Source organism: Porites lutea, chromosome 13, assembly GCF_958299795.1.
Source record: "Porites lutea chromosome 13, jaPorLute2.1, whole genome shotgun sequence".
Taxonomy (NCBI): Eukaryota; Metazoa; Cnidaria; class Anthozoa; order Scleractinia; family Poritidae; genus Porites; species Porites lutea.
Window position 1 is genome coordinate 1253910 of NC_133213.1, and position 13217 is coordinate 1267126.

Below are 13217 nucleotides of genomic sequence, written 5' to 3' on the forward strand. Positions count from 1 at the left end.
AGCAATCTAAGAAAAATTTGACAAGTCAGGCAAAAATTGTACGGAACACATGTTTGCTACAGATGCTCTAAATATTTGCATAATGAAAAATAAATCTACGTGTTGGAGGTAAGCCTTAATCCATCATAAATTATAATTATTATGGCCTTCATCAACTGGAAAAAACATTTTATAGATTTATGATCTTAATATTTTATGGGACGAAAAAGTTGTTCGCATTTCAGTCAGGACATGTTTACCATCACGCTATATAATAGCTTTTTTTTTCTTACACGTTTTTTCTATATCATAAGTTAAAATTAACCGCGTTTCCATGTAGTGTTCTTACTTCGTGTAAGTTAACTTTTAGCAGAAATATTTTAAACTAAAAGATCTTCGAACCTCAAGCTTCTTACACCGGTGTCACGTGTCTCACGGAAATGAAAAACCACATATCAATTTGTATATTTAGTCAGATAAAAATATGTTGTTTAGTTATAAATCATATTGGGCATGTTGTGAACTATATGTTTGCAATAGTTGCAACAATTAACAGGACCGAAAAATCTTGGGAAGCTGATGAGACAAACTGTGAATGGAGGCGTCCATAAACCATAATCTTTTGGATCTCAAGTATGGATTTTGTTGCCTACAGTGAAATGGAAACAATTTGCTTGATTCTAATGACATCATTTGGTAAGTCACAAAATGAACTGTTTGAAGCGTGCACTAGAAAATACGAAAAACAGAAAAAAATTAACTTCGTCATTAAAATAACGTCAAAGGAAAAACATTGCTTTTCAGTTTTATAAGAGAAGGGAGGGCTTAAGGCCCAAATTAAGCAATTCTGATATTGAGTCTCAGCTAAGAAAATACTCTCTTATTTTTTTATTCTCATTTTTATTTATTTATTTTTTTGTTTATTTTTCTGGGCAAGTGCTAGTGAACCCCGAAGATGGAGTGTTCTTCATTACACGGCCCAAACACAAGGAAATCTTCGTTGGCGAAGACGTACAATTTGATTGGGAATACGCGCGAACCGACGTTCAGGAAGTTAGCTTCGGAGTTATTCTACCTGATATTGGGGAGATGACTATTTATAGTAAGAAAAAAGATGGAGGAACAGTATTTAATAACGCTTATCAAGCCATCGACTGGATCAGGGACAGGACTGAAATTGTCTCCAACAGACGAGCAAGTTTTAAAATTAACAGAGTTCAGATGAAAGATACAGGGACCTATTACTGTACTTTGGTTGTGGAATTGGTTCACCATATCAGCAGAGTTCGCTTAACAGTCGTAGGTAAGTACGAAAACAAAGAGTGTAACCGGTACAACCCTGCTGGGAGTACGGCGCTGAAACATAACTTGAAATGGCTTTGCTCGATAATTAGGATCAAAAACCATAGACAAGCTTTATATCAAAATTTGAATGATATATTTACTTGGATAGTTATCGATCTTGAGAATATAATTGATGTACAGGGAACCATTAAATAGTTTCTTTTCGCGTCAGTCTTACTTTTTTTTTGCTGCGTTCCGCAGTTTCGGGCTAAGTTGCCCCAGCCTTACATACCAATGAGTTGAACTGCATTGTACTTTTACTAATTTAATCTTCAATCAATTTTCAGTTTTAATGCAAGAACTCGTCAAATTAAAAATGTCTAGTTCCTGAATAAAATGTCAGTCAATACTGTAAAATAATCATTTGTTGAAAAATAGGCATCAGTACCAGTATAAAAACATACAGCTTTAAATTCAGATATATTATTGTGGAAGCCTAAGGTAGTAAATTTAAATTTTTTTTGGTCATAAATTCTTAAAGTGAGGCAAAATGAAGCGAGGATAAAATGCAAATTATATTTTGTAAAAACTCTATTATTAATTAGGATACAAAAAATGTCCATGAGTCAGTTAGTCAGTTTTGAAGTACAATTAGCGGAAATAAATAGCAAAAACAAAAACCACATAGAAAAAACTAAATACCTATTAGTGGAAGGAAATTTGGAACTCATTAGTCAGCGTAAGTGAATATGGTAAAACGACAAAACTAGACAGGATTAAATACATTTCACAGAATGAAATAATTATTACTATGCTGATCGCTAATCGAGTCAGTAGCCATGAGAAAGTTCTGTGACCAGTCTTACAATATTTTCTACTAACTTACATTTTCTGAACAAACGTATTTTTTGAGCACTTTGCTCTGCTGTTAATTAATTTTGATCGAGGAAAAGGGAGACTCTGATCCTTTATGATGTGTCAGGAGGCTCCTGGATGTGTGTATTGTTTTAAGCCAGGATTTTAAGCCATGGTACAAAAGCCCTCCAGGAGGCAATGACCATGGTTGCAGATTGAACTGAACTTGTCTCCAGGTTTCTTACTGTTTTCAAAATCAACCATACGTACATACCCCCGCACAAATGGAACTATCAGTCAATATCACCCTGACGGGTATTTTGTCTGTACTTCTTCATCTTTAGATCTTTTGATTGACAAGCAGCTCTCGACACAAACGAAGGAGACCTGGGAAGGACACAAGATTACAATTCTGTGTGCAGTAAGGCTACCACCAGGGCAAACAGGGGTTAAGTTTTCTTGGATGCATATTCCTTCAAACAGAACTGTCTCCAAACAATTTCATGAAGAACTGAGAGGCAAAAGTTACTTGACTATAACAACAATTAAAGATGAAGACTTCGAGTCACTGCAGTGTAGAGCAGAGACGGCGTCTACCGTGAAATTTCACGTCATTGACATTATTAAGCTGAGTGAGTACATAGATTGGTTTTATTGAAAACCTCGAGGAGCTTCAAGGTCAGGTCTCTTTTTTCGGCAGATAAAACAAAAGCCTTGTAGTTCCTCTTTCCATTGGATTAAACGAACGATGGAGCCTTTGCCACCATGATAAATTAACTCTATATCACGTGGTCGCGCGTCGACCAATCAGACATTTCTCAACGATGAAGAGGCAGACAGTCTATACACTGAATCTTACGCATGTGCCCTGCTATGACCCTATCAGATTACCAATGTAGCAACAGTGTGCATCCGACACTTTTCTTATCGCCTGTTCCATTTGAGTTCACTGATAGACAGTGAATACCTAAAAAACCCAGAATGGAGGACTTGCAATAGAATATACCGGCAGAATTTTACTAACACAGGTTATAACTGTAAATCCAGACTGCAATCACGTTAGGAAATCCTCTATCACCTCTCTCCTCCGTAGAGGCTCCCAGTGGGTATTCAAATAAAAATAGCAATAATAATAAAAAAAATATATTAAGCGCGCAGTGGATGATGGGAAGTGAGAAAAGGCCTCTCCTCCTCTTTTCCCCTTCCCATCGTGCCCCGCGCGCTTTCATTTTCCTCCTCTCCCCAGCCTCCCTACGACGCAACAACATGACTATAACATATACAGTATCGCAAAAGCTATTCATAACCAATCATCGATTCATATATTTATTCTTAAGATAAGTTAAAGTAAGTGGGTTCAAACCTTTCACCGTTTTGAAGTAAAGTCAAATTAAATAAAGTAGATCCTTGCGTATTTTAAAAGAGAAACCTATGCGGTAGAGGGAGCTAAAACACGAAACCGTTAGCTAAACCGTTTTTAATGTTTATCCTTGCAGATGTCCCGTCTGAACCTAGAAATCTCAAGGCAGAAAGATCATTGGACAATAAAACTCAACGAACATACATTCGGCTCAGTTGGGATCCCCCTGCAGATGACGGCGGGGCTGCGTTAAACTATATCATATCGTACAAACAATGCGGCCTGCTGGGGAAGTCCCCAAAGACGCTGGAGGCTGAAACCAGTGAATTTATGGAATTGTTTCTCCCAGGAGGGAGTAGCTATCGAGTTACTGTGAAAGCAAAAAACAAGGCGGGCATTGGTCCACCATCAAATAAGTTAGTTGTCAATCTTGGTAGGTATTAGTTGACTCTTCTTTCTTATCTGTTCCTTAGTTAATGCCCAAAGTACGCGTGGGAGCCAACGCCCTTTACTCGAAATGATCATTCACCCCACAATCGTGGACAAATTGAAAAGAAGACCAACGGATTTTCAAGATTATTTGCCTTACCTTGTCGTGGCGTTGGCCTTTTTGGGGGCTCCCCTTTAAAATTTTTTCCTTTAAAACGGACATTGCAGCAGGCAACTTTAAGTCTCTAGAATACAACTTTCTATTTAATAGAGAGCTCATTCAAACATTATCAAGCAAAAACGACTTGAGGCCAAACTAAAGAAGTGCCCATAAGAGAGATTTCCATCCCTTCTACCCTGTTCCTGTAGGAGATTAAACTACTTTTCATGGCTTAAACAGCTAGTTTTAGGCAATGGAAATATCATCATCATAGTTTTTCCACCACGTGATTTATATACTAACTCTTTATTTTATTTATCCTTTAGAGGACGTTCCTGATGTGTCTAACCTTCACGAAAACAGCCAGTCTCATAATCACATGATCATGATGCCATTATTTCTCTTGCTTATCTTTTCAACCTGGTTCAGTTCTGTATAAAATGGACCCTGAACAACGTACCAAAAGTGATATCCTTCCATTAATAACTCGGTTACGCTTTATACAAATGTGATGACACATTCTCGATTACCAACCGCTGTTCGTGAAATGAGCCTGCGCTCCTTCCCCGAAAAGAGCTGCGGAAATCGAGCCTAGATCCTGGAGTGTTCTCTTCAAATCCTTCGATTACAAGGGATTCATAAATCAGTTCCACTTTTTTTTTTCTGGAAAAGAGGGATATAAATGAAAGGTTGGCCGGCCAACCTGATCGTCCCGTAGATGAAACACATACTTTCTAAAGATTATTAAAAGTATGTCTTATTAATATTCCAAGTTTACCTTTTGAACAGTGATTTCTTCACCGAAAGCTGACTCAATGTAGCGTAGTATATCTTGAATGCAAACAACAACAACTTTTTTCGGCCCGTTAGTTATATCGGGACTTTCAAGAAACTGGCCCCTATGGGCCTTTAAAAGGAGCGGGGTTAACTTTAGTTGTTATTATTATTATTATTATTATTATTATTATTATTATTATTATTATTTAACCCCTTCATTCAAAGGGACAACTATGGGGAGTGAAATGTTGTTGTAACTTATTTAGTGTTTAGTTTTCGCTCTGCGTCTGTATTAAATTAAATGAAATCGTATGTTGAGACCATTTTAATGAAACCTCTCTAGCAGCACTTTTACATCACACTATTTGTAATTTTTTTCCTGTATTTTACTAAATGAAATACAGAATCTTTCTTGAATTTCACATGGTTTCTTTCAGAGTGAAAGGATCAATCACGGTTTTGCTCTGATAGGCTAGTTCGCGGCGAACATCTATCTTTCGATATCTTAAATTGACAGGAGTACCCTCTCCAGAAGTATAATCTTCAGCTTACACTAACAATTCGCCTCAGGGATCTTTAACAAGTTCTCGGATGATTTCAAGTCGTCGCAGCCGTCTGGTGACAAAAATTCCTGTTGAATGAAAGCGAATAACAAGTTCTATTGAGTGGCACTGGGAGTGAAGTATTCGGTGACTCATGCGAAATACACTCTTTGTGCATGTCGTGTGGGAGTCTAGCCAAACGAGGATTGTTAGGTCCTCTTATATATTAGGCTGATTTAGCAACAGAATGGGAACGTCAGTTGACGACGGGAAAGCGCACGGAAAGGACCAAATACGACTACTGGTGCCCAATTTGTCGCTCTGCCATTGGTCAAGCTTGGTCAAGCTACTTGTTTAATTTGCGCGCGCCGTCATCAACTGACGTTCCCGTTCTGTAGCTAAATCAGCCTATTAGTTAAAGTAGGAAACATGTGGTTTCGAACCTTAGCAGGAGCTGATATCTACCAGCAAGGAAGGATTTCTTATATTACTTGAAAAAGGTGACATAATTACAAAAATATTTGCGAAAGAAATGATTCGCTAGAGTATGGGGAGGACCCGGCCGCTCAATTCAAACCCCGGACAAGAGAATAAAGGGCCGGGGGTACTTAGCCCCTTTATCCTCTCTTGCCCCGGATCACCAACCTTGTTAAAGTTTTCTCGGGAGAACTTGTAAAAATCGACTTCTTGACTGGCATTTCTGAGCCTCTTCACATCTTTAAGCAGTTCACAAATCATCCCACTGTCTGTTTTAAAGTAGTTAAAGTGTTTGCAGAGCTTTCGTCGTAAGCACTTGTCGGCACAATGTAGAACAGAGAAGACTGGCACTGCTCGTATAACAGAACCGAGAGTCATAATCCCATTATGGCTCTTGACAGAACCGATTCCTTGGAGATCGTCTACTCGGCGATACAATGGTACTTTGGAAGGATCGTGACAGTCTTTAAAAGAGGTTGAATAAATCATGAATTAGTGGTTCGTTTTAGACCTTCCTTGAACTCGCACAAGTAATCCTGCTCGCAATTTGAGAGCAGGTTTACTTGTGCGAGTTCAAGGAAAATTTTTGGCGGCGGCGCGCGAGAGAATTGGGCCCATTCCTCTGACGCGCTGGAGACTCCACCGCCAAAACGTTCCCCGAAGTCGCACTAGTGAGCCCGCTCGCAAGCTACTGCTATAAAGACGCTGACACTTTATTACACTTTTTAAGTTCTTACCTTCTAATCAATAATTTATAGCAAGACTAGCCATATGCGTTACGGGAATGAATCTCAAAGCCAAATGATCTTTCAGAAACCATTTCTTTAGACATAAAAACAACCCTACGAGCGAGGCGCTGCATAGAAACACAATTTAGAAACAACCCAATGTACCGAGGGATTTCGCCTACCTACCGTTGTTTTTATCGAAACATAACATGAGGAAGTTGGGGTTTTTTGTTTTTATTTTGTTTATTTTTTATGTTATTTATGTTATTTATATTTCTTTTTAAGCCCTGCGGCGATCGACTTCGAGACTCCGGCCATAAGTTCCACAACCAAAACCGCACGGCCACAAGAAATTTTAGATTTATCCTGCAATAGCTAGCTATTCCAATAAATATATGCAAGTGGGATGTTTTTTGGTGAGTAAAAATATTAAAGTTAACCGGTATACAAGCAGGAGTCCTGATCCATTAGTTACATGCACAATTATATGATATACCAAGAGAGGATATCCCCCTTGGATTTTTTAATACCTCATGTTACGAATTTAAATAGACAGCTTACCAGAATTACATTTCCCCAGCTTCGTGAGTAAAGCCTCGACGAATATAATATATAAAAGCTGCATTTTTGACAAAGTTGCTCGGTTTCTGTAAAATATCCCGTTCTTCGTCTTGGCGTCGGCGATATAAAGTGGTAGACCCAGGACGTCTTTCTGGAATTCACATTAATTTTTACCTTTCGAGGATTTTGGGTTTAAAGATTAAAATAAGAAAACCGTACAAATCCAGCCTGATCCAAATGTGCTTGATTTTTCATAGGTATTCAATTTCTCAGTTTGAAACCCTTCTGGCCACTCTTGACTCTTTTCCGGCCAATAACGTAACATTCAATTAGTTATTGCAAGTTTGTCGGAAATAGAATCGCAAATTGAAATGTGTCATTATATCTTAGACTTTGATACTCCTACCGCTGTGTTAGTAACTGTTTGTGAGGTTTTGCCGCTTAAAGATGGTTATTAAGATTATCCAATCGCCGTTTAATTTATGACCTAAGAGAGATCAAAAGAGTTTTCAATACTATTATTATGGATCATCGCAGTTCTATTGAGCAGATTGCGACAGAATTAGCTGAAGATAAATGAAAAATTTAAAAGAAGAAATGTTATCGTGGAACGATGTTAGACTAAAACAAATGAAAATATCGCCAGTTGAAATTTTCTCCAGAGGTACAGGAAATGGTTGATTAAAAAAACACTGTATAGTAAGGAAAGCATCAACTCATCGTCATCTACAATCTTGTATTTTAAACCACCCACGGCCACGGTATGAGTTACATTTACTTTATTTCTTTAAGCAATAAAAAAAGTAAATAAATAAGCATTACCATTTTTTCCTAATAACTGAACTTTTCACCTGCCGATTGTCATCTCGTCCCCAGGGTCTCCTCATTTCGAGAAGGCCCTGGGGACGAGGCTTATGCCGATTCTTGAGCGTCGACATCGATGCCTCGTACCTGTTAATCGTACGTGCTTCCAAACGGCATTGGGCGTGCGCAGAAGGCTTTATCCGCCCTGCTTCTTCCGGTATGGCGTAAGCCGCGATAAGCTGACGACCTGGACAAATCTACAAAAATCTCTTATTTTTTATTTTTTTTTGCAACGTTGCTGCGCGCGAAACCCAAGCACGTTAGCTAGCAGCGATAAACGAGGGCGCACGTCCCAATCCCTTATTGTAACGTAACGTCGTGGTTTGCAATCGCGCTGGTTGAGATATTTTAAGAGAAAAAGCGGACTGTAAGCAGTCTAGGAAAAATCCAGCTGTTTTAACAGACGAAACTTAACTATAGAAAGAAAACAGCGACGGCAAAAGGGACTTGAGCTTTCCCGAATTTCTGACGGCTTGATTGCTCGAAATATCGGGAAAACTCAAGTTGCTTATTATTTGCTTTTCATTAGACTGCAAAACAGTCGGGTTTTTTTCCTCAAAATCGGTTTAGCAAAGCGTAAGAGTCTCACGTTCACGCGTTCCTGAATACAAAAAAATATGGACTGTTTTGAAGTCTAGTTTTTCATCTACTATACCGTCATCGAATCTCATCGGCCCAACCCACCATTCTTTGTTTTCTTTTTCATCCTTTATTTACCCCCTCCCCCCATCCCTTCAACCACATAATGCTGTACTTACCTAACTACCCCTCCCTACCCTCTCCTATTCCTTCCCCTCCCCTCCCGGCTCTTCTCCATCAGATAATACCGTCTCATTCTTGTGTTTATTAACCTGACACCTGTGTTAGTTTGAATAACCACAGAAAGTGAGTTCTTAAATTATTATTTGCTAAATGAGAATGAAGTTCTTTGTTTGATAATTGAAAGTTAGACGTTTTCTTCAATATGCAGACAGGCTCTGGATATCTTATTGACGCAATTAAAAGCTACAAAACAAATATTTCTAATAATATTGACAGTCAGCGTTTGCCAGACATGATCATCATAGTCACGTTTAAGATTTTTATCCAGTGGTAATTCGCCAAACATTTGGAACATCGATGATGTTTTCAAGCTCAAGAAACAACATGCTAAACACTGAGCTCCGATAAATCGACTTAACGTAGATTGCTTGATTATAATACCACTTCTTCGTCATGTATTTAGGTAAGTTTTCTTTCTTTCTTAGCAAGATAATCATGAGTGTTTTCAAGAACCATAACGGCTCTTGGTGTTTTTTGCTCTAACTTTGATCGTTGGAGTAACAAAATTAAAAAAATTAGCTCAGCACTGATCATTAAAACCACACCAGGGTCTTAGCCCACTACATTTTCTTTGTTCCGAATAAATTTTGACTACACTCCCTTTGTCTTACAATTAACGACATGAATGCATCAAAAGTAGTAGTATTCTTTCATTGAAGTTAAATCGTTAATTTTCGTTAAAAAGGCTACGTTATTTCACATCTGCATTTCTTTTTATTATCTTTCACTTCTCCTTTTCTGCTTCCTTTGTATGTGTATGTCTAACTAAACTTGCATCTGTGTCCTCCCTGAGCCTCATCTCCCACTGACGGGTTTTGACTCTGTGCGGACACAACATATTAACGCTTTGGACTATACCTTGCAAATCAATTTTAAAATTTAATAGACTCCTGTTACTACTTATCACAAGTAAGATCGCGGATACGCCGAAATACTTTACAAGATTTTCACTTTATGTATAATTTCCTTGCTTTCATATATTCTGCGGGCGTCGGATCGATTCTGACGCATCGACGTTCGGTCTTCTAAACAAATTTGAAAGACATTTTCTGTTGCAATTGTTGCGTTTACATCGGAAACCACGCAAAAAGACGAATTTAATACCAATCCAACAACTGCAAAACATTTGTAACTTGAGAAAACAGTCGACTTTTCGCGATGCCAGCTACAGGTTTCCATGACGTCTGAGGAACGAGCGTAGAAATTCGATATTGATGACGTGTCTCTACCCAAATCTGGTTAGTGCTTCTGATTGGTTAAAACAAATTTCACTCACGGTACGACCAATCATGGAGCACTAACAAGATCTGAATAGTATCCCGTCATCAGTATAGGCGGAATTTCTGCCCTCCTCATTTTTCACATCCTCGGAGACTCAAGGGCAGCTAGTCGGGTCGATAAATTAAAATGTTCGTGGTGAAATTTAAATGCCACGAACATTTTATCGACCCGACTAGCTGCCCCATGGTCACCGAGGATGCATTTTGCGAGGAAACTATGATGGCGTCTCGAAATATCGACTGCTTTCTCAGGCTAAGACTATATGTATGTAGAGAAGAATTGGCTGAATTATTTTTATACTGATTTATTATTATTTGAATTAGTTTTATACTGGCATCATTGTCAATTTCGCTGTTTTTCTTTTACAGACTTATCCGCAGTGACTCGAAAGAACGGTTTTCAAATTCCGTTAGCTGTGGTGTATTTCATATTATCTCAGAGATGTATTTTTGGATCTGGTACGTAACGCAATTAATTAAATCATAATTAGTGAGGGACACTGGTCATGAAAGGCGGCAAATATCAAAGATAAAAATAACGATGCAGTTTATGTTGGAAGCTCTCTGACCGTGTACAATCCTTTGTTTTTTGTTCACAACATGTGACTGAATAATTCAACGTGACGTTTTTATTGGTCAATAAGATCAAAATGATAGGAATGTTATTGAATGTTGTGCACCATCACATCCACAAAAACATACGGTAAAGGAGTCTGACGGGTTTCATAACCATTCCACTCTATTGACTATGGTTAAATACAATTTTTCTTTAGAAAAGTAGTTATCTAAGGCACACCACGTTGACAACTAATTTTGGCAATTAACAAGACTCCACGAACGTCTATTAAAAAAGCAAGAGGACCAACCTCTTCCTCAAGCACTGGTCTTCTTGTTTTTCAACAAGAAGACCCTGGGGCGACGGTCGTAAGGGGACATTAAACGTTTAAAGGTAGACAGCGGGTTAGAGGGGTGTCTAAATTGAAAAACAAACCAGCTTGTTGACCATTACTGTGTGTTTTTACGGTATATTCAGAATGCACTTATGCTGAGGTAGCTGCTGCAAAACCATGCGAAGCAGTAGATAACGCTAAATCAGCTAAGGAACAGTGTAGCATGATGAGGAGCCAGTGTTGTCTCAAGTCAGGTAGTAATGGAGATCCACCCAAGTGCTTTAAGAAAACAAGACCTACAGATCAGTCAGGAGATCAAGGTAACTGAATACGATACCGTAACTCAGGGCCCAGTTGTTCGAAGGCCGTTTAGCGCTTAACCACGGTTAAATTTAACCCACGTTTCTTTCTTCAAAAGCATTTTCTCGGATAATTTTCTCTGTTATTTTTAAAAGCATCCAATCATCAACTTGTTGACAAAAAGAATTGAACGGAATTTATTTTTTAAGCTTTCATATCTAAATTCAAATTTCGCTTAACCCTGGGTTTTCTTAACCCAGAAATATTTGCAAGCCAAGGCTTATGTATAACAGAATGATGAATTACATCGAGAAACACAATTTAATTTACTTTCCCTAGTACGACTTCCTCAAAAAACATTCCACTCAACATGCATGCTATACTAGGCATCGTTAATGCTATTCAGGCTAACATGAATCAAGGAGGTTTGTACTATACTCTTCTGGTGTGTTCATTGACCTCAAAAAAGCTTTTGACACCGTTGAACATAATATTCTGCTGGATAAACTCATTTTCTAGGCAACTTCTATGGCTTTGGTGGATTAATCAAACAATGATTTTCCTCATATCTCAGTAACAACCTCCTTCCCAGGGTTCTCTCCTACCCGTCCCTGCGGGTAGGAGAGAGAACCTGGGAACAAGGTTGATCTTAATAATCGCACTCAAACTACTCACATTACCGATTACATATCCAAATATAAAAGCCACAATAAGTCTACAATAGGCTCCACCTCTTTTCTATTTTCTAAAGTGGCAAATTAAACTGATCGCTCTATCTCTCATAAGAGGACGCTTGGTCAAAATCTCAGTCACTTAAAAAGACAGCATTTTTTAACTTCCCTTAAGCGAAGAGAGTCCGCTGTAACTATTTTTTTATTATTTTTTTATTTTTAAAGGTAGCTGCATTAAAGCTACTATCCTCGACAAGAAAGAGCCTCGTCATGAATTCCTGGACGGTGACGTCATAGTTGAGCTGAAGGCTCTTTCAGAGCTCCAGTGCTGGGACTATTGTCTTCGACATGCGCAGTGCAAGGCTTATAATTACCAGTCTGGGGGTCAGGATAAACCCTTGAAGACCTGCCAGCTATTAAGCAGTGAGCCAGGTTCACCAAAATCTAGAGAGGACTTTACATTTCACGTCATTTCGCAGAATGATTCAGATACAAAGGTACGTTAATGCCCCAAAAAGAGCTGAGACCCATGGGTGATTTTTTGAGTGGCTTACGAACGAAAGTAATCAGCTACTTTACTTAAGTGACGAAGCACCAGAAGCGGAACCAGAAACAAAATCGAGATAAAACTTCAACGCAAAGCTATACCCGATAAAGGAATCTCCGACCTTCAATTTTGTTACCAAGGTAAATCGTGAACCAAAATTGGGTGCATTAACCCTAACATTCCTGGTTATAGGATTCCCCTACAGATAAGCTCTCACGCTCATATCTGAACCTTTTTTAATGTCACCGGATATGAGAGCTTCCCCCCACCTCCCCCCCCCCCCCCCCACCACACACACACACACACACACACGGCTTGTTTGTCGACTATTCTACGCATCTAAATATCGCCAGTAATAGTAAGTTTATCATGATCTGTCCTTGAATTAATCATGATTTGGTGTTAGATTCTTCTAGGCAACATGTGTCGCTGAGGAACTGAGCCCAAGGAACAAATTGATCCATTTCAGTTTTAACAAAGAGTACCTCGAAAAAAGGAGCCAGGAGAATGCAGATGAAAACAACGCGGAAGTTATCCGAAGATTGTGGCCTTTTATGAATTTTTTGCGACCACCGGAGGATGTCAAAAATGTTTGTACTAGCACTTGATATTTTGCACACTGTATTAAAGTTTGATGCTGGGAAAAAATATGCCTTATTTCATGTGTTTGCCCAAGGTTTTAGATCTACAA

At 38.6% G+C, this 13217-nt stretch overlaps 2 protein-coding genes across 2 annotated transcripts; both read left to right on the plus strand.

The window, feature by feature from the left end:
• The first annotated feature begins 509 nt into the window (after positions 1-509).
• LOC140923430 (uncharacterized) lies at positions 510-4636 on the plus strand. Its single transcript, XM_073373527.1, has 5 exons — positions 510-675; positions 917-1282; positions 2463-2750; positions 3615-3911; positions 4394-4636. Exons 1-5 carry the CDS (start codon positions 615-617, stop codon positions 4504-4506), a joined length of 1125 nt encoding a protein of 374 aa, XP_073229628.1. The 5' UTR covers positions 510-614; the 3' UTR covers positions 4507-4636.
• A 4438-nt stretch (positions 4637-9074) lies between these two features.
• On the plus strand, positions 9075-13168 carry LOC140923233 (uncharacterized). The gene is made up of 5 exons (XM_073373319.1): positions 9075-9241; positions 10488-10577; positions 11152-11328; positions 12205-12476; positions 12933-13168. The coding sequence occupies exons 1-5, from the start codon at positions 9232-9234 to the stop codon at positions 12957-12959; spliced, it is 576 nt and encodes a 191-aa protein (XP_073229420.1). The 5' UTR covers positions 9075-9231; the 3' UTR covers positions 12960-13168.
• Positions 13169-13217: the final 49 nt, after the last annotated feature.

Bases quoted from the DNA above. Each gene is read 5' to 3' on its own strand.
- LOC140923233 (XM_073373319.1), top strand. The intron at 11,329-12,204 runs GTAACTGAATAC...TTATTTTTAAAG, and splicing joins AGATCAGTCAGGAGATCAAG to GTAGCTGCATTAAAGCTACT. The intron at 12,477-12,932 runs GTACGTTAATGC...ATTTGGTGTTAG, and splicing joins AGAATGATTCAGATACAAAG to ATTCTTCTAGGCAACATGTG.
- LOC140923430 (XM_073373527.1), top strand. From the start codon at position 615: ATGGATTTTGTTGCCTACAGTGAAATGGAAACAATTTGCTTGATTCTA. The intron at 676-916 runs GTAAGTCACAAA...TTTCTGGGCAAG, and splicing joins GATTCTAATGACATCATTTG to TGCTAGTGAACCCCGAAGAT. The intron at 3,912-4,393 runs GTAGGTATTAGT...TTTATCCTTTAG, and splicing joins TAAGTTAGTTGTCAATCTTG to AGGACGTTCCTGATGTGTCT.